Source organism: Drosophila arizonae, chromosome 4 (genome assembly GCF_054131065.1).
Source record: "Drosophila arizonae isolate 15081-1271.41 chromosome 4, UAZ_ARI_1.0, whole genome shotgun sequence".
NCBI lineage: Eukaryota > Metazoa > Arthropoda > Insecta > Diptera > Drosophilidae > Drosophila > Drosophila arizonae.
The window spans coordinates 22,539,072-22,562,026 of NC_142924.1; the positions used below are offsets into that span (position 1 = coordinate 22,539,072).

At 42.5% G+C, this 22,955-nt stretch overlaps 3 protein-coding genes across 6 annotated transcripts in view; 1 reads left to right on the plus strand and 2 right to left on the minus strand.

The window, feature by feature from the left end:
- On the minus strand, positions 1–2,937 carry LOC108612656 (uncharacterized). The gene is made up of 3 exons (XM_018005608.2): positions 2,011–2,937; positions 813–1,008; positions 1–752 (listed from the first exon to the last, which is right to left on the minus strand). Exons 1-3 carry the CDS (start codon positions 2,792–2,794, stop codon positions 260–262), a joined length of 1,473 nt encoding a protein of 490 aa, XP_017861097.1. The 5' UTR covers positions 2,795–2,937; the 3' UTR covers positions 1–259.
- Positions 2,938–8,002: 5,065 nt separating this feature from the next.
- The window catches only part of LOC108614349 (uncharacterized), a 92,611-nt gene continuing 77,658 nt past the window's right edge, over positions 8,003–22,955 (plus strand). Inside the window, exon 1 of the mRNA XM_018008442.2 lies at positions 8,003–9,669. Coding sequence (XP_017863931.1) covers positions 8,107–9,669 — 1,563 coding nt within the window. The 5' untranslated portion in view covers positions 8,003–8,106. The remainder of the gene's footprint in view (positions 9,670–22,955) is intronic.
- On the minus strand, positions 10,088–22,252 carry byn (T-domain transcriptional activator brachyenteron). 4 transcript variants are annotated; one of them, XM_089466465.1, is made up of 7 exons: positions 22,040–22,252; positions 14,572–14,962; positions 13,483–13,603; positions 12,423–12,566; positions 11,569–12,355; positions 11,140–11,500; positions 10,088–11,041 (listed from the first exon to the last, which is right to left on the minus strand). In XM_089466465.1, the coding sequence occupies exons 2-7, from the start codon at positions 14,955–14,957 to the stop codon at positions 10,708–10,710; spliced, it is 2,133 nt and encodes a 710-aa protein (XP_089322591.1). In that variant the 5' UTR covers positions 14,958–14,962; positions 22,040–22,252; the 3' UTR covers positions 10,088–10,707. The 4 variants fall into 4 exon arrangements, with proteins under 4 accessions (XP_089322591.1, XP_017863933.1, XP_089322592.1 ...); XM_018008444.2 differs by lacking the exon at positions 22,040–22,252 and adding an exon at positions 21,192–22,023 and having other exon boundaries at positions 10,090–11,041; XM_089466466.1 differs by lacking the exon at positions 22,040–22,252 and adding an exon at positions 21,192–22,024 and having other exon boundaries at positions 10,941–11,085.

The window sequence follows — 22,955 nt, forward strand, 5'->3', positions numbered from 1 at the left end:
TTTTTGCTTTTTGCTGAGCGAATATATCGAAACATTTTATTGGACGCAACAAAGCCTAGCTCACGGCTGCGCTGGGGACTGCACTGAAACTGCCCCGAACCGAAATGGATATATCATCGAGAGAAAGAGAGAGATTTGAGTGCAGCCCTAAGTGCTAGCTCTTGAGCTGACTTGTCGCTTGACTTAACCAACAATAACAATTTTTCTGAAGAGTATATATAGTCGTATATATATGTATGTATATACCCGGTGAGTCGAATCACAAAATGTCACCTTCCTCGACCTTGAAGGTTTCGTTCTCCAGGTCAACGAAGTCGGCCACGGTCTTGGGATCCTCATTCTCCTCCTCGAGCAGGCAGTAGATGTTGTTCGCCTCCTGCTTGATGATCTCGGTGCCCAGCTGCTTCCAGAAGGGACGACAGCGATTCTTCCACTGGCGCAGATTGTAGAAGGCGCAATACCTCGAGCCAGACGCCTTCAGCATGGCCATGTAGAGCGGAGTGATCTCGTCGGCAAGCAGCTTGCCCATCAGGAAGACGGCCGTCTTCTTGCTGTGGGTGTCGTTGAAGTCGATGTAAATCTTCTTGGCTTGATTGTAGCACTTCTTGGCAATGCCCGTTTTGGAGGTGTCTCGGGCAAAGAGCTTGCCCAGGTTGAGAAGAATCTCGGCCTCGTGGTCCTTGTGATCGTACAGACGCGACAATCGCAGAGCCTTCTTAAAGCTGGATATAGCCTTGTCTATGTGGTCAAAACTATGGGACAGCGTAAAGGCGTTGCTAATATACTTTTATCCCATGCTAATTTATACTCACTTTTCAGCGCACTGCCCCAGATAGAGATAGAACTTAATGTTCAGCTTGACAAACTTGTACTCGGTGCAAGCCGTCAGTTCAGGTCTGATCTGCTCGAGGCACTGCTGCGCGGCATGATACTTATTGCCTTCCATCAGAAAGTAGGCGCGGTCCAGGAAAGTGTCACAGAATATGTCCAAGTTCTTTTGACGTCCGACTGTGGGTTAGAATAGTTACATATTGGTATACACTGAACCCCAATTTAAAAAGGGAAATCGGAATCAGTTTAGTTCCCATTAAAAATGGCAAATCAGAATCAGTGACTTATGTCTATATATTGGGGATCAAGGAAATGAGCTGATTTATATGAATGAAAGCATTGATCCCAGAACGTATTCCAGATTGAAGTTTTTTTGGAGGTTCCTATAAAGCGCAAGTTGGATCGAATTTGTTTACAGAAATCGAATATTTAAGTTTTTTACTAATTAAAGCCTGGTCAGTATTCAGTTATAAAATTAAATCATCTCGTCTTTAGAGCCAGGTTGCAATTTTGCATTTAGTTTCAAATAAAAATTTATACAATTATATTTTTTTGGTATATTTTGGTCGCTGTCTGCAAATCTCACCGAATTCTTTTGATTAAAGCCAGCTACAGATATAGGCAATATGTCAATGGGTTTACATTTTAAATATGTATATTATAAGCTGAAGATCGCGTTGAAAGTTATGAAGTAAAGCGTTTAGCTAATTGGAGGACTCACGTGGCAGCAGAGCCAAGATTTTTTATTACAGTCAAGCTGCAATAATTCAAAATGGCAAGGGGATCTGTTTTTTTCGATTTACACAGAAATTCAATTTATCGAGAATTATCGAGAACGCATTTTTTCAAGGGGATCGATAGTTTATCGATTTATCACTATTTTCGATTCAACGGGGTACAAACTAGAGAGACTCAAATGTAAATGCCGACACTTTTGTTTAAATTTGGCCTTGAAGAGTCTCAGATTTGCAATTAATTGGTTGAGCAGCGAAATACCGGCGCTGGTAGAGGCGATGACCGTGAATTTGAAGTTGTGGTTTTATCAGACATTTGTATTGGTATGCACTATTTTCTGGTTTCAAAACCTGTAACATCTGAGTTCACGGTATTCTCTAGTTGGGCCCCCGACCTTAGCTTGCTTACTCTATATATATTTATATATAATTCTTTGCAACTTACTCTCTGCTATAAGGACGGTAGCGCGGCGGGCCATGTCGACGGCCTCATCGGGTCGCTGGCGAGCCGTCTGGCGGCCATGGATGAGCAATTGACGAGCCAGCTGCTGGGCCACCAGGGCATGGAGTATTGGGCTGGCTGAGCCCTTATCTGGCTCCGCTAGCCACATGTGTCCCCGGACCAGCTGCAGTGTGGCGTTCAGATAGGTAATGGCATTGGCCCGCTGGCCAGTGCGCTCTAGGAACACGGCATATGTGTGATAGATGCGAGCAATCATCTCGGCTGCATCGCGCTCCTGGCCCTCGATGTTGTGGCACAGCGACACGATGTGCTCCATGACAGCGTTCAAGGCGTATTCGTACTTCAAGCGGTATGGCTCTAGCAGCAAGAGGGTCTCGTAGAATAGAGTGAAGCACTCCTTGAGGCCCTTCAGCTTGCGCTTGACCACTGCCAGCTCGGCCTGCTTCATCTTCTCGATCATCTCGATCAGCAGTGGGCGATCGTCAATGATCCGGGCGCGAATGCTCATGGATTCGAACAAAGCCGCCTCCTTCTCGGCTAAGCAGCGCACGAATTCCGGCATCATCTTGCAGCCTTCGTGGCGTAGCTCCGCCTGCAGTGCCTCATAGATCGGACCACGATTTCGGCGTGCCTCGATAAAGGTCAGCGGCACAATGCTCGCCTTTATCAGATTCCTATCGAAGGTGATATCGCGAAAGGTGCGATAGGGCAGCTTGGCCCTGACCTCGCGCTCGATGCGCTGGATTTCTTGCTGACGGCGCGACATGTTTTCGAATTACTATTTCGATTCGACTTGTACACAGAAAAATATAAATATGTCAAAGATCTGATTTATTGACATTAAATGTTTGAATGTAAAAAATGTAGTGTAATGTTACACGATTGAGTGATATTGAAACTTTTTACAGAGGTGAGTAAAGAATTAAATTGAGCAGACGAGCCTAGAGTATTGTGAATGATTTTCCAGTATTGTTCGGTTTAAGAGCGATTTATTTCGATCAAATATTGGGTCTATACGAAATGATGCATGAGTAGAGAGAGAGTCGGTGCGAGTGACAAATTGATAGTTTACATATGAAATGAGAAACGATAACAGAAGATTGCTACTCGCTGTGCTTCGATCATGATTAAATAAAATAATATAGAATAAAATGTGGGATATTAACTTGGCATGAAAATTCCCGACATCTTTATATATAACAATCGGGTTTTTATTTACTTATAATTTTTTATGTCTTTATTTTATACATTTTTGTATATACTTAAATTTTATATTTATTTTATATATTTTATATTTATTTATTAATTCAGTATTCATATTTTCATTTTTATTTTACTCTAAAATTTCTCTTGCTGAATGCAATATTGGCATTATTATGGTACATATCGTAAGGCAGGCCATCAACAAAGAGACTCTGCGGTCACTTGGCTAAGTCACGTGGCAATCAGCGACAAAAATGAGCTTTCTTCTATACCTGTGCTCACCTGCATTGCAGTGCATTCATTCCTTATGCAATGCTATGAAACGCATCACAATGGTGATTCAATTGTGTTGTGAATTGTCAGCTGCTCCTTTTATTTTGGATTTGTCAACATGAGTTGCTATGACGGCTTGGAGAGGAAAGACGATGACAGAGATGGAGCGCTCATGTGGAGACAGGTGCACTTCAGGTGATGCAGGCAGGTATTTTCTTGAAAGCACAACTATCACGCACATATAATTTGATAAGGGATATTCATGTATATCAATTTTGAAGGTTTTATCATCTTATTAGACTCACTTCAGCTATAATCTGACTCGACCTAATATTATTTTGACTGAATATATTTTGAACATAGAAGAGCTAATGTCGACTGACAGGCGACCTTGATATATCCAATTAAAATATACGCTTTTTGAAAATGTTGACATTCACAACAATAATCAACAAACCGAAGGATTGCGTTTGGGTTTATACCCAGCTCAGCTCGAAAGGAATTCAATTTAATAGACAAAGGGCATCCGTCCGTTTATCTATATGACTAGAGGCCATCAAAGATGCAGTCTCAAGTTCTAAGTTGGCAACTAAAGACAACTGTAAGCTACCTTCGAAACAGAGAGCTTCTTATTTATAGTCATTTATTCCCACTCAACTGCAGACTATATGTATGTCTCTAATAGCTTTAGAGATCTGACATATTTATTAAAAAATTGTATTCTTTTCCTTGTCTTGCATTGTTTCTGTTCTGTTTCGCCTTCACGTGCAGAAACATCTGTTTCTGTGAGACACTCTCTTATGGCAAGTGTGAGTTCATAAGTGAACTGAAAGCAGCCCCGAGTGCTGCTAAGAACGAAACACGAAAAACTAAAAACAACAAACAGCAAACAGCAAACGGCATGTGGCACAAATAACAGAAGCATTACGTTGTTGCCCCAAACCAAAGGCAGAACTTCAATTCAATAACTTTTGGCTGCCTCGATGTTTTGTTTTTCGGACTTTGGCTGCTCGCCGAGAAACGTGCTTTGATTTTCGTGGCTGCCTACACAGCAGGGGGCGTGGCAGGCAGATGTGCCCTGTGTCTGCTACAGTTGCACATGCTAGTATTGGCAGTGTCGGCATCGGCATCGGCGTAGATTCGATTTTGGCTCGTTTATTCCAGCGGCTATGAATGAAATTAAATGCAGCACCGCAACAGGCGCCTGGCCCATATTCAACCTCAACCTCAACCCCGTCCCATGACCCGGGCACAACTGACGAGGCCAACGACGCTTCTCGGTCGCTTGTTGCAACTTTGGCTTCGCCTAGCAGCAGCTTGTTTCTGATCTCGACTTTTGGCATCCGGCTGCTTCCAGCAGAGCGCTAGCGCCTCGGAGCCGTTGCCTCTGCCTGTGGCTGAGCAGCACAAACTTTGTCCAAGTTGTGTGGGCGTATCTCAGCCCCCAAAGTGCACCGAACAGAAAGCAGAGTCAGAGCAGAGAAAGAGATAGAGTGAGGGGGAAAGAGAAGGCTGAGCTGGGCGTTTGCCTAAATTTATGGCTTGCCGACGGCAGAGAGGCTGAGGCGGCGGCTGAGGCAGAGGCAGAGGCAGAGGCAGCGACAGCGACAACGGCAACAGGAGCAGCCATGTGACAATGTACATTGCAACGAAAATTTGTGGCTTGCTCAAATTAAGTTGCATAATTTTTTGGAAAATGCAGCGTTTTCTTTCCTTCTTGTTAAAGTATGCTAATAAATCAAATATGGCAACTAGGAACGTTCGCGAGTCATTGGCTGCTCCAAGCTATCGAAAGTACAAGTGGAAGAAGCAGAGCGTGCCGAGTGTGAGAAAACCCGAAATACCCATTGAAATAGTCGAGTGCTTTTAGGATATATTTTTGTGGTTTTGGGAATGCGCATAAGCAACTTTCTCTGTATTTTAAGAGTTTACAACTTTTTTCGGCTGTTTATTATGCTTTTTGTAAATGTTTTCATATATTTCATCACAACTAGCGAAAATGCGGTTATCAAATGAAAACTCTGCTTGGGAAGTGATATTTGAGAGATGATGAAGGAAACTAAAACAAGGCGAACGGAACTGAGGAATAGAAGGAGAAATATGTGCACAGAGAGAGAGAGAGAGAGAGAGAGAGAGAGAGAGAGAGAGGGAAAGAGAGTAGGTATGAAACAGATAGAAATATAAATATAATGAATGTGAGGAAAAGAGTGAGAGAGAGACATTGCGGGAGTGTTTATGTGGGTGTAAGAGAGAGAGAGAGAGACAGAGAGAGAGAGAGAGAGCGCAGGATAGAGATACAGAAATAAGGTTAGAACGAACGAGGAAAGGAGGCATAAAGTGAACAAAAACCAAGGGAGAGCGATATAAGGGGAATGAAAGAAAGAGAATGAGAACAGGTGAACGAGATAAAATACAATAAAAAGACAAACAGGACCTTAGAGGGACAGAGAAAGATGGAGAGAGAGAGAGAGAGAGATAGATATAAAGGAGAAAAATAAATGGCTTTTGGCTTTGTGGAATCAGGGAGGAAAAAGGGAGAAAAGATCAAGAGAGGGAAGCATAGCAAAAGTGAACGAGATAAAAGAAGTCAGAAATCGAAAATATGTACAAATACCTTACTACAAATATGTTTTAAAATGATATATGAATTATTAAAATTTCTATAAATATGAAAGAAAAAGAATGAAAGGAAAATTATTTTATTTCTTTAACAAAATATAGGGAAAAGCACTGAAGAAAGCCAAGCGGAAATATTGCAGTTGAATACCAAAATATTTAAATTTTATTGCTTATTTTGCTAGCAGCTCAATTGGAATTGACATGTGAATATTTAAGAAATGGGTATATTCTATCGTACTATTCATATTCGGTAACGTGGATAACCGACAAGCAGTTCTGTCTGGACATTGAATGAAGATTGAAACAAACGATTATAACATTTCCTTGCCGTGTTCTTATTAAAAACTTTTTTGTATGGCACACACACACACGCACATTGGAGCATCTGCCACACGGACTTGAATTTCATTAACACAATTCGGTGGGAGCAGCTTAGCAGCTTAGAAGTGATGGCCATACATCAAGGATGAAGGATGAGAACTCTTATGAATGTATATGCACAGCATGCAGCAATGTGCAACACGCTGTATGTGTGTGTGTGTGTGTGTGTGACTGCAAATAAATATATGGCACGCATAGCAACGTTAACTGATGTCGCTGTCAGATCTATGATGAGCGCTTGCTGTCGGTGCCATGGTGGCGGGGGGAGGTGGGCAACTGCCAACACGGCTGTGGTTTCCAAAAATGGCAACGAGGCCGTTTTGCTGCCTGCAAAATTGGATCGGAAATTTATGCGCGTGCATATTTCGTAGTGGCAGAGCCATTAGGGCTGTCACAGTATTATTAACACTTACCATTTCAATGCGCAACGGCTCACTTGTATTTGCATCAATTTATAACTGTGCTCATGCATTGGAATGTTGCTTTGGTTGTGAATAACGGGTGATTATGATTTATCCAATATTGATTAGCGACCTACGAGTATGGCAAGGATTTTGGGGAATAAGAGAGGCTAAAGAGACGAATTAGAGTTGAGTCGTAGTTTGCACAAATCAGATTAAATAGAAAAGCTGGATTTTTAATTTCTTTTGTATCGAAAAATGTTTAAAAAATCCAGTCTTGCATGATAATTATTGCTGGCTAACAAAAATATTAAATATCAGCTAAAATTAATAAATAATAATGTTATATTAAATAACTAATAAATTATTATAAATACTACAATATGTTTAAGCTCGATAAGTATTATTATTTTGCTGTTATATTTGGTATAAATTATATGTTAAATATAATATAAATTATTATATTATAACATAAATTATAAATTATATATTATTTTTTCCTTATGTTAAATTTTATTTATGTTATTTTATTATGTTATATATTTAAAGATTGAGGACAGCATATTCCTATGCTTAAAACGCTATTAATGCACTTTATAAAAACTTAAAAACACGTGTCAAATTAAGTGAATTAATAGTTTGTTATGGGAAAATAATTAAATTTGTTTGAAATATTTTAATGAAATATTTTATAAAATAAGCTTACTCTCCGTAACAGAGAAAAGTTGACTTTTATCAAACCAACTTAAACTTAAAACAACTTTAACTTAACTTTTCTATTATTATGTAAAGTTCGTTTTATTTTCAATTATTTATGGGCGCATGCCGTAGGTTGCTACAACAAATGAATAAACTGGGTATGCTGTTTCTCAGTTTACAGGGTATCTATAATTCATGTCAGGTATTTGTTATTGTTTTCTTTTCGCTTGCCGAGCTCTGGACCAGTGGAATTAGTCGGTGCAGCTGTTTAACAGAGCTACATACTGATGTGAATGTTAAGCTAGGTCACTTACGTTCCACACTGTGGATGGCAAGTGTGGCACGAGTGGCCGTTATAAAATAACGGTGCTGTCTGTTGACAGCATTCAGTGCGCCAATAGCCCCGTGTGCTGACGGTTATGCAGTGCGTTTCGCGGCCCATCGACGTGTCCTCGAAATGTGAGTGTTAAATTGCGAAGTTAAGGATAGTCCTTAGTTCGAAATGTCGTCTGGAGAATGGGACTTGTGCGCGCTGAAGGCGCTCGAGGAGGAGGAGCAGAAGGAGTTCCTGGCACTTAGCCAAAAGAATCTATTCGAGGCGCCCCTGCCAACAGGTGGCGCGGAAAATGGCAGCGTCAGCGGTGCCAGTGCCACTTCCAATGCTAAGCCAGCTTTGACTTACGCGCAACTGCATCCACATCTGCTCAAGCTGCCCACCATTGACGAGTGCCAGCTCATTGCGACCAAGAGGCAGTCGCCTGCCAGTGTCGCCAGCAGCAGCACTCGGTTAAAGTTTTCCCGCGCGCTTTCCCTATCTGCGCACTCCTTGTCCCCGCGAGCTGGCGGAGCTGGAGGTGGAGGAGGAGGTGGTATGGGCTTTGGCAAGAAGCTGAAGGCACGGCTGGTGGGTGCCAAATCAAGCGGATCCCTATCACCCTCCCGCCACTCCTACAGCTACAGTGTCTCACCCGTGTATACGCCCCCGCCAATGCGCCGCTGCGCCACGCTCCATCACACGCAGCCGGTGCGCAAGACCTTCAAGACGCTGCAGCAGTTGGAGCGACAGAAGCGCCAGAGCCAGGCAGCCCAAGCAGCGCAGATGACGCCACAGCTACAGCGCATTGTGGGCACCAACAAGACCTACTGGAAATACGGCGCCAACTCAACGGCTGCCTCGATCATCGGCCAACGCGCTCGACTGCAGCAGCAGCAACATCAGCAGCCGAGCGAACTGGAGTCCAACACGTCGGACGAGCCGAATGCAGAGACGGCCGAGTCGGATGCACCTGACAGCGTCACAGAGACGGGCTCCTGCAGTGTCCCGCTGCCGCCAGCGGACTCCAATGAGCTGCTGCGGCTGAGCCTGATGCTAACCGCAGCCAGTTCGGCTGTCACAGTGACTGCCTCGGCGGCGGCGGCAGCAGCAACTGGTGGGCAGGCAAGCAGGCGCTATCAGGCCCTCGGCATCGACGAGGACGCTGGCAATGGCGAAACTGTTGCTTACGAAGCTTTCCACAGGCCAAGCAAAAGCTTTGAGCGCGCGCTCTTATGCGGCGCTGGCGGAAGCTTAACATTAACAGCGCAAGAGAGCCACAGTCCTGGCCCGAGTCCCAATCGTAGTCGGCCAATGCAATCCACTGGCGGCAAGCGTATGTTAAAGTCCACATCTCTTGAGGGAGAGAGTGCGAGCGCGCTTGATTACCAACAGCAGCAGCAGCAGCAACAACATCAACAACAGCAACAGCAACAGCAACAACAGAAACATCAACACCAGCAACAGCAACAGATTATTGGTCAGCCTCTGGCAATGATGGGCCTGACAACGGCAACAAATCAGCCGGAGGAGCATCAGGGCGGCGCAGTTCGTTATCTGAAGCGGGAGGGGGAGTGGGAGACGAGCATGGGCCGCAAGCAAGCCAAATATAATCAGGATCTGAGTGTTGCCTGCTACGGGCACAATGCGACGCTAGGTGGCGCCACCATCGAGGACGAACTGGAGCATCATATCAAGCATTGCTCGTGCTCCTGCAACCACATGGGCTACGGCAATTCAATGGACTACCAGGTAAGTGCTAGCAGCAGCTCCTTAAGAGCACAATTTGGCTTGCTGACTCGCGCATTTCTATGGCAATGATTGTGGCGTGTATTTTAATTGCAGCAGTGCAGATGCTACGGCTCCTGCTGCTGCTGCTGCTCCTGCTCCTGCTCTGCTGTGTGTGCTGTGCTGTCCAGCTATTCAATTCTAATGGTGGCACATTCAGTTGCCATTACTTTCAACTCTCCACTTTGCACTTTCTAGAGTTCACACACACACACACATACATATACACACATACATGTGTACGTGAACGTTTACAATTCAACTCATTATCATCACGTTCCTTTGTGGTGCATTTTGTGTGCTCATGGCTTCATGGATTGCTGCTCCTGAAGCTGCCAGATTGCTGCCCGGATAACATTTTGCGGCTGCTCCCATGCAGGTCTCAATGCGTTTGAGGGCTCTATTGTTTTTCGGGTAGTTGCAAACTAGTTTTGTGGAGGAGCTGAGCTCGCCTTTGATTCAAACAATACGCTAAACTTAATTAGCTACGGCCAAAGTTTGTATCTGCGCTCGCTTCGGACACTAATCAAAACTAATGCCAATTTTAGGGGTAATCCATGGCATCTCTCCAATCTCTAATCGATAAAAACAAATATTTCATTCTCATTTGTTGGCCCCACTGTGGCCATAAAAGTGCATAAACCAATTAAATCTTACTATGTGTTACCTATAAATATTTAATTTATAATCAAATTTTATGGGAATTCCAGCGAACTCAAATTTTGATAATATTGTGGAAAGTATGTATACATATATATATAATTTGTTGTTTACAGATAAATGAATAAAAACTTTAGATAAACTCAACTTAAAGTACGAAAACATTTACTACAGTGTACTTTGCATGCTGTGCTACTTAAAAAGGGGTCTTAATAGTTAATTCAAATACTCGATTTATCCAAGTAGGGAACATGCGTCTAAAGGCTGGGGCGGTGCAGTGGCTATATATATTGCTTATATTGTTTTTCTTCCTCTTCTTCTTTTTGTGTAATTAGCTGAGCATCACTGCAGAGTGCTTTGGGGCGGTGTTAGCGGTGTCCAAGTGTCGGCAGTCACAGCTGTGACCACGGACGTGGGCACCCCTGCTGGCAGGGAGCTGGGCACGGGCAAGGAGACGGGCAAGGGCACGTGGGGAATCGTGCTCCGATCCACGTTGTGGTCGAGAGTCTCCAGCTTGATGTCGTTGCTGTGATTGTGGGCGCTCTTCAGACCATTGGCACTGGCGCACTCCAGTGTGATGACCGAGGTCTGCTCCTCCGTTGGCTTGTACATGGCGGACTGTGACTCATCGAGCGCCTTCGTTACGTCCACGGGCTCCAGCGGATGGGTGGCATAGCTGTAACGTATTTCGCGATTCGAGAGTGGAATCATTGATAGCTACTTTAGCGATATAAGTGTAGAGTTCGCGGCGCAACTGGCTCCCCAATCACTTACCCTATCTCGAGCGGTATATACTCCGGCTGATAATAGGCTGCGGCCGCGTTCTGGTAGAGCCCGTACTCGGCGCCGGAGCCGTTGTGCCAGCCACTGGTCGGGTAGCTCAGCGCCGAGGGTGCGTTCAGCACGTTCGGGTACAGCTGGTGGGTGGGTGAGGTGGGCGTCGGATGGTAGACCTGGTGTGCAGGTGCACCGTAGGTTTGCGGAGAGCTCGAGCAGGCTGCTCCACTCGCGTAGAGATCCGATTGGGACATGTTGTACTGGTGGCTATGCGGCGTCAGGTGGTGTATTGTGTAGCCAGGCGATGGGGTCGTATAGCTGGGCGAGCCATTCGTGGGTGAAGGCGAATTGTGTGTGGCTAAAGAGGAGTAATCGCGATGGAGGGATAAATAGGAGTTCCATTAAGGGTCATCTCGCATTACTTACATATATTGCGGCTGCTGCACACGCTCACGGGCATGGGACCGGGTACGCTGGTCGGACTCCAGTAGTTGCTGTTGCTCTGCCAGCTGGTGGGATACGAGAATACCGATGCAGTCGAGCTCGCTTCCACGGGCACGAAGCCAGACTGCGAATAGGAACTGCTGAAGCAGCCAGTGACGCCGCTGCTGCCGGCGCTGCCGCTGGCGCTTGTGTTGGTGCCGCTGCTGGTGCTGATCGAGCCAATGGACGACTGGAGACTGGTGGGTGTTTGCGGAGCAGAAGGGGGCTGCGGCGAGGAGGACGAGGCATTTGCGCTTCCATTCGAGCCGGAGCCAGAGACGACGCGCGGCCGACTGTAGGGCGTCGAGCGATTGGGCGCCGAGCTGCGAGTGGAAAGGGAGCGACCATAGCGATCGCAGCTGGCTGAGCCGTTGCCCGAGGCGGATGTTGCAGACGGCGGTGCCACTAGGGCGTGTGTCTGTGCCATGGAGAGCGGTGGTGGTGGTGCGGCAACCGCAGCGGCGCTCGTGTAGTGCGTGGGCGGGGGTATGAGCCAGCCATAGTGGGTGTCGTGGGGGTAGAGCGTGTCGGGGCGCTCCTTAGCATCTAGAAAGGCCTTTGCGAATGGATTGTACTTGATCTTGAGTGAAGTGACCTCCTCGTTCTGATACGCAGTCACCGCAATGAACTGAGTCTCTGGGAACGGGTAGGTGACCACATGGCGCTGCTCGGAGCCCACTCGCACCAGATGAACGCGCGGCTCGTACTTGTGCAAGGAGTTCAGCATTATCTGTGCAGGGGCAACAACAGAAGGTTAATCTTTGGGTTTTTGAAGACTGTAAAATCTTGATCCCTACCTGACCATTGCCATTGGTCTTGTTTGTCAGCTTGACTTTGGCAAATGAAATCGGCTCCTTCATCCAGTGGGCTCCGAAATTCGGTGACTCGGGATGCACATATATGGGATTCGAGGGAGGCACCTCTGCCTTGCCACCAGGCACCTGTTGAGCAAAGTGGAAAGTTAGTATTCCTGAAGAGAGTAAATGAAGTCTTAAATTACGAAGAAAGTCTACTCATAAAGGGTCTACCCATTCAAGTGGGTCTTTATTATGAAGTGCCAATCTACTTCTTTTTATTTTATTTTATTTTTCGTCTGTTTAACTTTATTTCCCCAAAATATATTATTTAATATTCAAATAAAGCTTATGCTACAAATTTATCTTTATATTGAATTTACTTAAATGATTCTCTGAGTAACTTATTTAATTTAATCAATATGTTTTGTATGTAGTTTGCTTTGCATAAAAGCTAAACTGCCCACGTTCAATAAACTTCTGTCAATTAATAATTCCCAAATGTATACGGGATGCGGAAGTCCAAATTTGATTAGTTTCGGCCCAAGTTATTTGTGTCTTGTGTACTTATTTATTAAATTAGAGTATGCAAGGTCGTTCACTATATTTGGCAGGACAAACATTTTGCATGACTTACATAGAGCTAAATAGTTTAAAATGTTTTGATTTAGAGAATTGTCTAGCAGCATAGGTCTAGAAGGCCATATAATATTCTGAATTTGTAAATTTTGATTATAAAATAAATTTATTGCAAAGTTTCTTTATGAAGTTTAGTGCAATTAAATAAAAAATGTAGCTAAAATTTAATTTACGTTTACTTATTAGACTCAAGCAACGAAACTATTCATAATTTTGTATTCTCAAGTTGAATATTATATAAATTATTCCTTAAATTCTCTGTTTAATTTCATGCTCATGCCATTCTGTATTCCATGTTTAATTTTCAGCTCAATTTAAACAACTTTTCCGCCAATGCCCCGCCCATTCGCCCATGCGCCCATTCGCTCATTCGTCTATGCCAAGCTGTAGTTGAGATATTTTGCAAATAGTTTCATTCACATACCCATTCACCATTCACGTACTTCCAGCGATGGGTATCGACCTGCACGAATTCAAGTAAGACCGTGTACATGGCTGCCGGATCCAGGCCGGAGGCACTGATTTTCACAACCGGAAACATTCTCCTGCGAAAATGAAAGAAAGAACACAAAGCGAGCAGAGGTTCGCAATTAAATTGGCTGCTTTTAACAGTTATAAAGCTGTGAATATTCTATAGGCAAATAGACAGGTGAATGCCACAGATTTTCCATTTTCATTTCATAATTCTTGGCTTTGCCTTTGGCTTTGCCTTTGCTCACTATTTGCCTAGATTCCATGCCAGGGTCTACTCTGTAAAGCAACTTGGATAGGTTCGCTTCCCTCTCTCTCTCTCCCTCTCTATCCCTCTCTCTATTACTTTTTCTCTTTGCATGGCCCCGTCGGTGTTTCTGTATCTCGGTGTCGGTGCCGATGCCAGTTTCGGACAAATACTGAAACGCGCCGTCCGCGCACTGTTCCACAACAATTAGTACAAGATGGCGGCTGTTGCCGGGCCGCGTTAATTAGCACCTGTCCGGTACCGGAGACCGAACGACAGCGAGCAGAGACCAGAGACCAGAGACCGGGGCGGTTAGTTCCAAGTTCTAAGCGCGTTTCACACACGATATATAGTATATAATGTATATATTATATATATACATATTATTATATAAATATATATATATATTTCCATAGACATATTGAGTATACAAATAAATATATTTGCGTATATATGCACCTGTAGCTGAGTAAATATTTTGAGGTATTTTTTACAAACTGGAGCTGTTCGTATGTCTACCTGTCTACATATATGTAACTGTGGATCTGTGGAAACGTTAACGCTTCATTATAAGGTGCAAACAGCAGCACTGGAAAAATCATTGCAGCTCTAAACCAAATGCGCAAAAACAAAAAAACTCATTGCCAATTTGCATAGGAAAACAAAATGCACTGCGAGCCGAAGCCGTTGGCTACGTTAACTTCCATTTAACACGTTGCTCTGCCCAAAATAAGGGCCGAGCGCGGGCCGAGCCACCCATCCAACCCGGTCGCCCTTGAGACATATGCAACTCACCTGCCATTTTTGGTGACGATCATCTCGTTGGTTAGATTTTGAAAGCGCAGCCAGAGCTCTCGATCATCCAGCGAGACGCGGAGATTGCGATCCAGTTCATTGGGGCTGCCCGCACCGCCGACAATGCGATGTCCGCCGCCTCCGCCGCCAGCTGAGCCCAATGCAACTGAACTGCCGCTGACCCCTAGCCCATGGCCATGGCCATGTCCATGCCCATGTCCGTGCCCGTGTCCATTGTGGCCTGCGTGATGTGGAGAGGGCGAATCACTTCCAGCTCCATTGCCACCACCAGCACCGTTGCCACCAGCGCCGCTACCTCCAGCTGCCACATTTCCATTTAGTCCGGTTGTGGGATCCACGGCGGACAAGATGTGCGACGTGGTCATGTCAACTGCAAGAATACAACATTTTATACCTGTTATCAATGCACTTCATAAAAGTCGATAGAAGAACTGCTCAATCAATCCAATGGCTCAGCCAATTCAACCAGAAGAGCACGACAACAATTTTAAGAGTTAGTTTCACAGTTTGCCAATTAAACTTCCAAAAATTCAATTAAGTGCTGGACTTGATTGTGGGCTGTCGAGCATTGAGCTCTAGAGGTATCTAGAATAGGTATTTACATTGTTTTATAGAGCTTTATTTGTGTTAAAATTGGTAAAATAATTTTTCTATAGCTTCCATTGCAAATATTTGATACACATAATTCTCCCTCTCTATGCAAAAAGTAAAACTAATATTGCGAGTAGCTTAAAATTTAATATAAATATTTTTATGAACTAAAGAGTTTTTTAATATACAAACAAATTTATGTTTGGCTTATCTATAATTCGATTTGAGCCCTGAAATTAATATTTTCCATATGCGTTTAATATGTTTATATACTTTTATTAAAAATATTTACTTGTATTGCATAAAAATTATGTTAAAAGTGAAAAATATAATTTGAACTCAATATTATACATATTAAGGCTCAAATCAAATTATGGATAAGCCAAACACGAACCTTAGTAAGATGATAAAAAAATTGTCCTTAAAAGAATATTTATATATTATACATATTTTAATGTTTATTTATTATACTTATTAGTGAATGAACCTATAATAATGAATCGAATCCATCTACAGTATTGTTTTTATTGCATTATATTAAACTGATATAAAATAAAAAGCTAGAAAATAATATTTAATGCGATTTTTTGAGTTGGCAATAAAATATTCTTTTAGCACATGTTATTTTGAAGTTCTGGAACATTTCATTAGAATTCAATTATGATAACAGAGAAGACGATAAAGTTTGAGCATTAAAATTGAAAAACATTTTAGAGTTCACAAACAGAAATTGTATATTTAAATGTGAAGAAATTAATAATGAGTATATTTTCATTGCTTGCATTTTTTTACACTCTAAACAATTTTCTTTTTAATATAATTTGATTATTTTTTCAGTTTTTATTTATGTTTAATTGTAAATTTCATTTACAATTAGGTCTAATGTAAACAATAAGCAAATTTTTTAGCTAAAACCATAATCAGAATGAAATTGTTTTTAATCTGTGTAACTCACGGCATGCTTTCAATTTATTCGAAATTTAATTTAAACAGACTTTCACAAAAATGTTTTGTTTCATATTAATTTGATATAATTTCATAATTGTTTATTCCCACTGATTGCTATTAAACTGACACATGCTCTATAGCTCTGTCATAGATTCGTAATAGACTGTAAATGCAACCAGTTAGTAAAGATAAAACTAGAGAATTTCATTTGTTATTTGAATACCGCCTTGTGGCCCAGCGCCATTGGATTTACATCAAAGACCGTCGGGCTAAGCGACCAGGCCGACGCGTCGGCTCATCTCAGCACTTTATACAGTTTTACAGCACTGTCCCGGCGCATTAGAAGAATGGTCGGTCGACGTCTGTTGTCGGCTTTTAATTATATTGCACACTTTAGCTATGCCTTGCCCATGTCTGAGACTCCAATTCAAACTCAGAGTCCGACTCAGGTCTCGGAACGCCCGAACCTCGAATCTCAAGCGCGCACTTGGATGCTGGCCGGTTGGCTGGCTGTCTGGCTGTCTGGTTGTCTGGCTGGCCGGTTGGCTGGCAGGTTGGCTGGTTGGCTGTTTGGCCATAAACAGCGGGCACCCTTTTTATTTATGGCCGTGGCAACAGTAACAAACACCTCTGTTTACTCCGGCATCGCAGCATCGCAGCATCACAGTCGCTGCCTTTTTACGTATTCCATTCTTATGGCCAGGTCTCGGCTCGGCCCCGGCCCCGGCACAGAGCCCGGATTGTAAACGCGGCGGCGAACAGAAGAGACATACGCTTTAAGTCTGCTCGGTGATGTCTAAATTCTGGCCTGGCACTGAAAGTGTTTCTCGCAATGTTTTGTAATCATAAATTAACAAAATGTATTAATTGTTTTGTTTGTTTTTATTGGAGGTGAAATGCCGACGGTGGAGCAGCACCCGAACTCTGACCCCGGCTAGATTTGGCTAGGACTTTTATGGCCAAGCTGGAAATATTTTATATATGTGCTCGGGATATTGTTCAATACTATATAACAAGCCATTGTTCCACTGAATATAACCCAATCTGTCGTTCCCTTTGATTTATATTCAATTTTCCATGAGCCCATGAAATGAAATATGCTGCTCATTCGTTAAATATGTATCCGTAATTTGATGCTGTTCGCCGAAACCCTGATTGAAATACGCCAATGATAAGAGGGTGTCAATGTGCCCGTTACACGCACACGCAACAACACCATCAATTCACTAATTTGATGGGCAGAGATCCCGAAACACAAACACTGATTCCGTACGCTAATTTCTGCCCGTTGTTGGGTAACATCCGTTCCGGCGTAGTAAAACGTATTTCGAGTTCAGTTAAATGTGCTAGATGTGATCTATAATTTAATTCCCTATTCATAGTTATTCTAACGCAGTAATACCTATATATCTCCACTTAAATTACAGAATATATATGTATGTATATACACATATATGTGTGTGTGTGTCTGTGCAGGCATTTGAGATTTGGGTTGTATTCCACATCAGTTCGCACCGCTCCAACAGTGGGCCTAATGAAAAGCCGTTTTTGTGTGCCATCGGAACACGTGTCTGTGTGTGTGTTCCGCTTTGTGTCTGAGCTGTGCTGTGCTGTGTGTGTGTGTGTGTGTGTGTGCCTACGTGTGTGCGTTCGTGTTTGTCTATGTACTTTAACTTAACATTTGATGGCTGCCATGACGCTTTTGGTCGGACTTTTTCCCCATCCACTTTGCGATGTTGATTTTTGAATGATTTCGTGACTTTGATGTTTGCTCAGACCATTTCGTGTACCCCATGCACATACACACACGCGTATATAACTATATATAGATATATATATATATTCATGTATATGTATATCCTCAATATAAAGCAAAAGGCTTGAATCTGCGTGTTAGTAATTGCTTGTGTTCAATTCTATTTGTATATCTTAAAAAAATGGCAGATTTGAGTTGGATTCGTATAGATACTAAAAGCTGACTTTTCCAAATATATATTTGCAATGAAGTCACGTCTGTAAACGTTCAATTTGTAAAATATATTCAAATAGCTGGAGAGTTATTTACGAAAAGAAACAAATGTGAATGAAAATGTATAGAAATATTTATATAAGAAATGAAATAATGATAATATTAACACGTATAATATATAAATATATTAAAGTTGTTCAACTCGATTTGAATTTACCTATAAAATCAATTTCACAAAAGAAACAATTTTTTAATGAAAAACGTAACCAAATATTGGTTAGGCGGGAAATTGAATGCGCTCAGCCCATGGAAAATATGTGAGGCTGGCAAATTTTCCAGTCGAACGAGCGCGTAATTATAAATTAATTAACAATTACGAGGTTTGTTTGAGCAGTACTCCAAGCCAACTACACATAATTTTTTTTTTTTCAGTTTGCAGAGCTCTTAAATGCGAAATATAATTATTTTATGGCATCTTTGTTAAAGACTTTCGGAAGTGAAGCATTCTAACATGCAAGAGTATTTAGCGATAAATAAGTTCTATATGGTCTTTTTTTAGAGTGGACTCGATAATTCGCTTGTTAATAATAAATACTGCGATATAAATTTGAATTTCACAACTATTGTGCCTAACACCTGACCAGGACACGTTGACTCTAACCGCTGCTGGCGGGTGGCAATCGCAGAGGAAGTGGCAGTGGCAGTGGCAGTGGCACTCACAGTGGCATTGGCTGTCGGACACTCTGACAGTCTAGTAGCTTATCGGACGCGATTAAACGGATTCGCTAAATTTCACACTTCATTTTACATGAAAATAAACCCGAAAACCCATTTTAATTTGGCTGCTGCCTGTGAAGCGAGTGCGGTTGGGTCAGCAGGAGTGCGACATGAGCTGGACAGGGCTGTCGCGGCTGTCAGGGCTGCCGTTTTGGGTGGGCGTGGCAGTCAAAGACACACATATTATCGCACTTTTGTTTTCTGCACACTTTGCGCCTTCGCCTCTGCCAACGAGGCGTCACTGATAAACGCACTTTATGAGACGCATACTAAAATATTGTACAAACTGTAATTAATTAGTAAGCATTTGTCAAGTACTAAACTCGGCAGCTCGAAGACGTACGACGTACGACGTACGACGTAAGGCGTATGGCGTATGGCGATGACACAGCAGAGCGGGGAGGAATTTCCTTGGTTCTTTTGATTTGTATTTAATAGGATAATTTTCACATGCGTCGTAATTGGTTAGCATAGCTAAACGGGCCGCCCCGGCGTGGGTCCCAGCTATTGTTGTTGCCGAGCCGCGCTGAGCTGGGCCGGGCCGGGCCGGGCCGGGCCGATTAAAATGCCTGCGGTCGTGTCGGCAGCACCAGCAAATTCTTATGTCCCTCCTAATTTGCGTGTGAACATTAGGCCAGTCCCCAGCTGCCAGCTGCCAACTGCCAGCAGCCAGCAGCCAACTTGGCAGAGTCGCGTGGGCCGATGGCGCGATGGCGCTGCTGTTTTATATTATTAGAGTTATTATTAGGATCATTAAGATGAGCTATTGTCACTTGCTGGTTTCATTTAGGCGGCGCTGAAGTGCCACCAGCCAACCGAGTGTTGACTGCGATTCGGGTGTCAAATTTTGTGTTTTGTGAATTTTCGGCACTTGGCAATAGTGTTTGGTTAAATGTTTGATTTTCACACGTTTATTTAAATAGGCTTGTCAACTGAAAATTTGCATATCGAATACTTTCCGTTGCCCGAAAGTAATAAAAATATATTACCACAAATAAATATCGGTAAAAATACATACCAAAATACTGCGCTTTGACAATTTAAAAGGAAGACAAAAACATACAATATTTGATGATATATGGAATATGGGGTATGTTGGGTATTCTAAAAAGTAAACTACAATTAGTATTATACTTATTATAGCAATATAGAATATGCAGTGCTTGCATAAATGCCACTGGTGAAATCATGAAAGTGAGGGAGTAACAGTATAACCTTCAAGATCCATAGATTTGTTTACAAAATCACCATAAAAAGTTTATAATGTCAATAGAAGTTTCTATGTTCTAAATTGCCGTTTTTATATTTATTGAATTTAGATACATAAGTTGACAGACTATTTAATCTTTAACTATTGAAATAAAGCATTAAGTACTAAGTGAGTAAAATGTATTTATGAACTTAAATTTTACTTCCAAAGGACTCGGACTCATGTTCGCAACAAATGCCAATGTTTAGGTATTATGGAAAGCAATTCAAATTTTCAAATAAAAATTGTAAAAAAGCAATTGAAATACCAAACAAAAACAGGTTTCTAGCTTTTAGATCACTTGAGATCGACGATACGGGCAAACGGACAGACAGGAGACTAAATCGACTCAGCTCGTCGGCCTGATCAAGAATATATATACTTTGTGGGGTCTGCCCCGCCTCCTTCTGCCTATTACATACATTTCAACTAAGCCGTATCCTGCTTTCCCCATTTTAAGTGGGTATAAGAAAATAGTAACTCCAACTTTCCACTCTTGATAGGGCATTTCCAAACATTTTTTGTGTGAATGGTTTTATGTACAACTGTTACGGTTTAGGTAGTGTAAGATATAGTAAGAGATCGATTGTTGTCCTAACCAATAGCTGAATGAAAATGACATTTTCGTTTTCTTTTTTGAGGAAGAGTATATATGTAGTATATAAATATTTTTTATTTTATTTATTATATATTTATTTTGACTTATATGACAATTTTTCTGCTTATACAGCATTTGTTCGTTGTGATTGTCATTTAAAAACGTAAAATAAGTTGATCAATTGCAACTTTATGCCATATTTTTCATTTGAGAGTAGCTCAGCAGGATTTAGTAACCAATTACATATTTACATATGTAGAAATTTTGCAGGTTGTTGAAATCTGGAATCGAAATCTCAAACCAATAATCTGGATATAACAGTTCGAAAAAGGTGTCCGTATACTGGACTAGAATTCCTTTAAGATATGAAGTCAGATTCAAACAGATTCAGATTCGGCAAAGGGCGATTTGGAATTCTCCCTGATTTAGGGTTACTAAATTTCAGATTTATTTGGATACAAACTTACATAATTTGTGAATATTGTCCGGTTCGCACCGGTGGTGCTTGTTCTTGTAATCCCTTTAGGAGGTAATAATAGATTAGGTGTTATCAGCTTTTTGTATCACGCACTAAGTCACACACAGCAGACACAATCGCGAACGCAATTATTTAAATAGTTTTCTTTTTCGAGTTTTTCGATTTATGGATCCCGTCCACAGCTCAAAAGTAGTTCACAGATACCGATTAATCAGACTGCAGAAGGAATAGAGAATAGAGAATCGCTCAACGCTTGCGCCGAATTCTTTTGTGGGACTTTTCGAGTTGCCGTCGTCGAGTTTGGGCCGCCGTCGAATACGTTGTTTGCGTTGCCACCGTTCCCTAGCTAATGATTGATGGTCGGTGCTAATTTGTTCAACCATCACAAGCCGTGCTTGCGTTTTGGTATGCGAGCAGTCGCTGTGCGAGATGTTACCTCTATTTCTCTTTGGCCGAGTTGTTGCCCATGCCATGCCATCTTGTTTACACGTTTGGCTCAATGGCTGAGTCAACTCTTTCCCAGCCATTGTCGACGAATGCCAACGTCTTGTTGTCCCGCTCTCGCCAGTGATCAATGACGATCGCCGCTGAGCGCAATCCGTTTGGCCACACCTTCTAACAGGTAACGCGTACATCACCCTCTCCCACTCACACACACACACCTTCTCTCTCTCTCTCACGCTCAGTCACAGTCTCAGTCTCTCTCTGTCGATCTTACAGCCCGCCATCGCTTTGGACCTGGTCAGCAGGTAGAAGCTTCATTTCAGGTTTTCGATCTTGAACATCATTCATGAACATGAGCATGAGCATGAGTCTGAGCATGAGCATGAGTATTACCAGTTGCTCATTCAATTTGCTCAATCGTGATATCTGGCTGACCTCCTAGCACAATACGGCTCGTCCTGAGCCGCGAGAATCTCTCGAGCTTTGCATGCGCCACTTATTAAGCGTCAAGTGTTTTTCTCCAAATGACGAAATAAACTCAGAGGCCTATTTTGCAGTCGCTGTTGTCGTTACTGCTGACCGCCGACTGACGAGTGACTTCGATTTGTTTAGACGCTCGTTTTGTGCTTTTGTTTGCGCAACCAATTAAAACTTTGTATTTTTTCCACGATGCCTGATGCCTGTTTGTTGTTGGCCTGCCTCGCTGCCTGGTCTATACCGAAAACTGGTTTGCCTCACATACCACATTTCTCTACACCTATTTTTTTTTTGTATAAAAAAAAAAAAACATAAATATTTTGTTGTTGTTAAATTTTCAGCTGAATTTCGAGTTGTAAACATTTAACCGCAAATGTCAATTTATATAAGTACACATGTTCATATATATTTTTGGTCAAATGATGCTGACTTGCCACAAGTTGGGGTCATCCGAATCAGAGACTCCCTCGACTCAATCCGATTGTCGACAGAATAGTTAAATGCTGTCTCATCTCTCAATTCAACTGTCTGTTTTTAGTAGAGGATTTTAATTCATTAATATATATGAATTGCAATCAGAAATGAGATGCAAGATGCTTTGCACATTGGCCAGGTGTGTTGTAAAGAAATCGATATTACACACTGTTTGCGTCTATCGATTTTTGTTGCTCTCTGTTGGTTTTTTGTTTATAATTATTTATAACTTGTTTGTGCTTTTTGAAGATCACGCGCCTGGCCAAGAGTTTCGATCTGCTGTGCATTCGTCTTTCTCAGGCCACCGCCGCGTGTCAATGGACCGCCTCAGTTGGGCTGGGGGATTGGGGTGAACTGT

Bases quoted from the DNA above. Each gene is read 5' to 3' on its own strand.
- LOC108612656 (XM_018005608.2), bottom strand. From the start codon at position 2,794: ATGTCGCGCCGTCAGCAAGAAATCCAGCGCATCGAGCGCGAGGTCAGG. The intron at 1,009-2,010 runs GTAAGTTGCAAA...TCTAACCCACAG, and splicing joins TACCGTCCTTATAGCAGAGA to TCGGACGTCAAAAGAACTTG. The intron at 753-812 runs GTGAGTATAAAT...GCTGTCCCATAG, and splicing joins CTGGGGCAGTGCGCTGAAAA to TTTTGACCACATAGACAAGG.
- byn (XM_089466465.1), bottom strand. From the start codon at position 14,957: ATGACCACGTCGCACATCTTGTCCGCCGTGGATCCCACAACCGGACTA. The intron at 13,604-14,571 runs GTGAGTTGCATA...TCATTTTCGCAG, and splicing joins ATCGTCACCAAAAATGGCAG to GAGAATGTTTCCGGTTGTGA. The intron at 11,501-11,568 runs GTAAGTAATGCG...ACTCCTCTTTAG, and splicing joins GTGCAGCAGCCGCAATATAT to CCACACACAATTCGCCTTCA.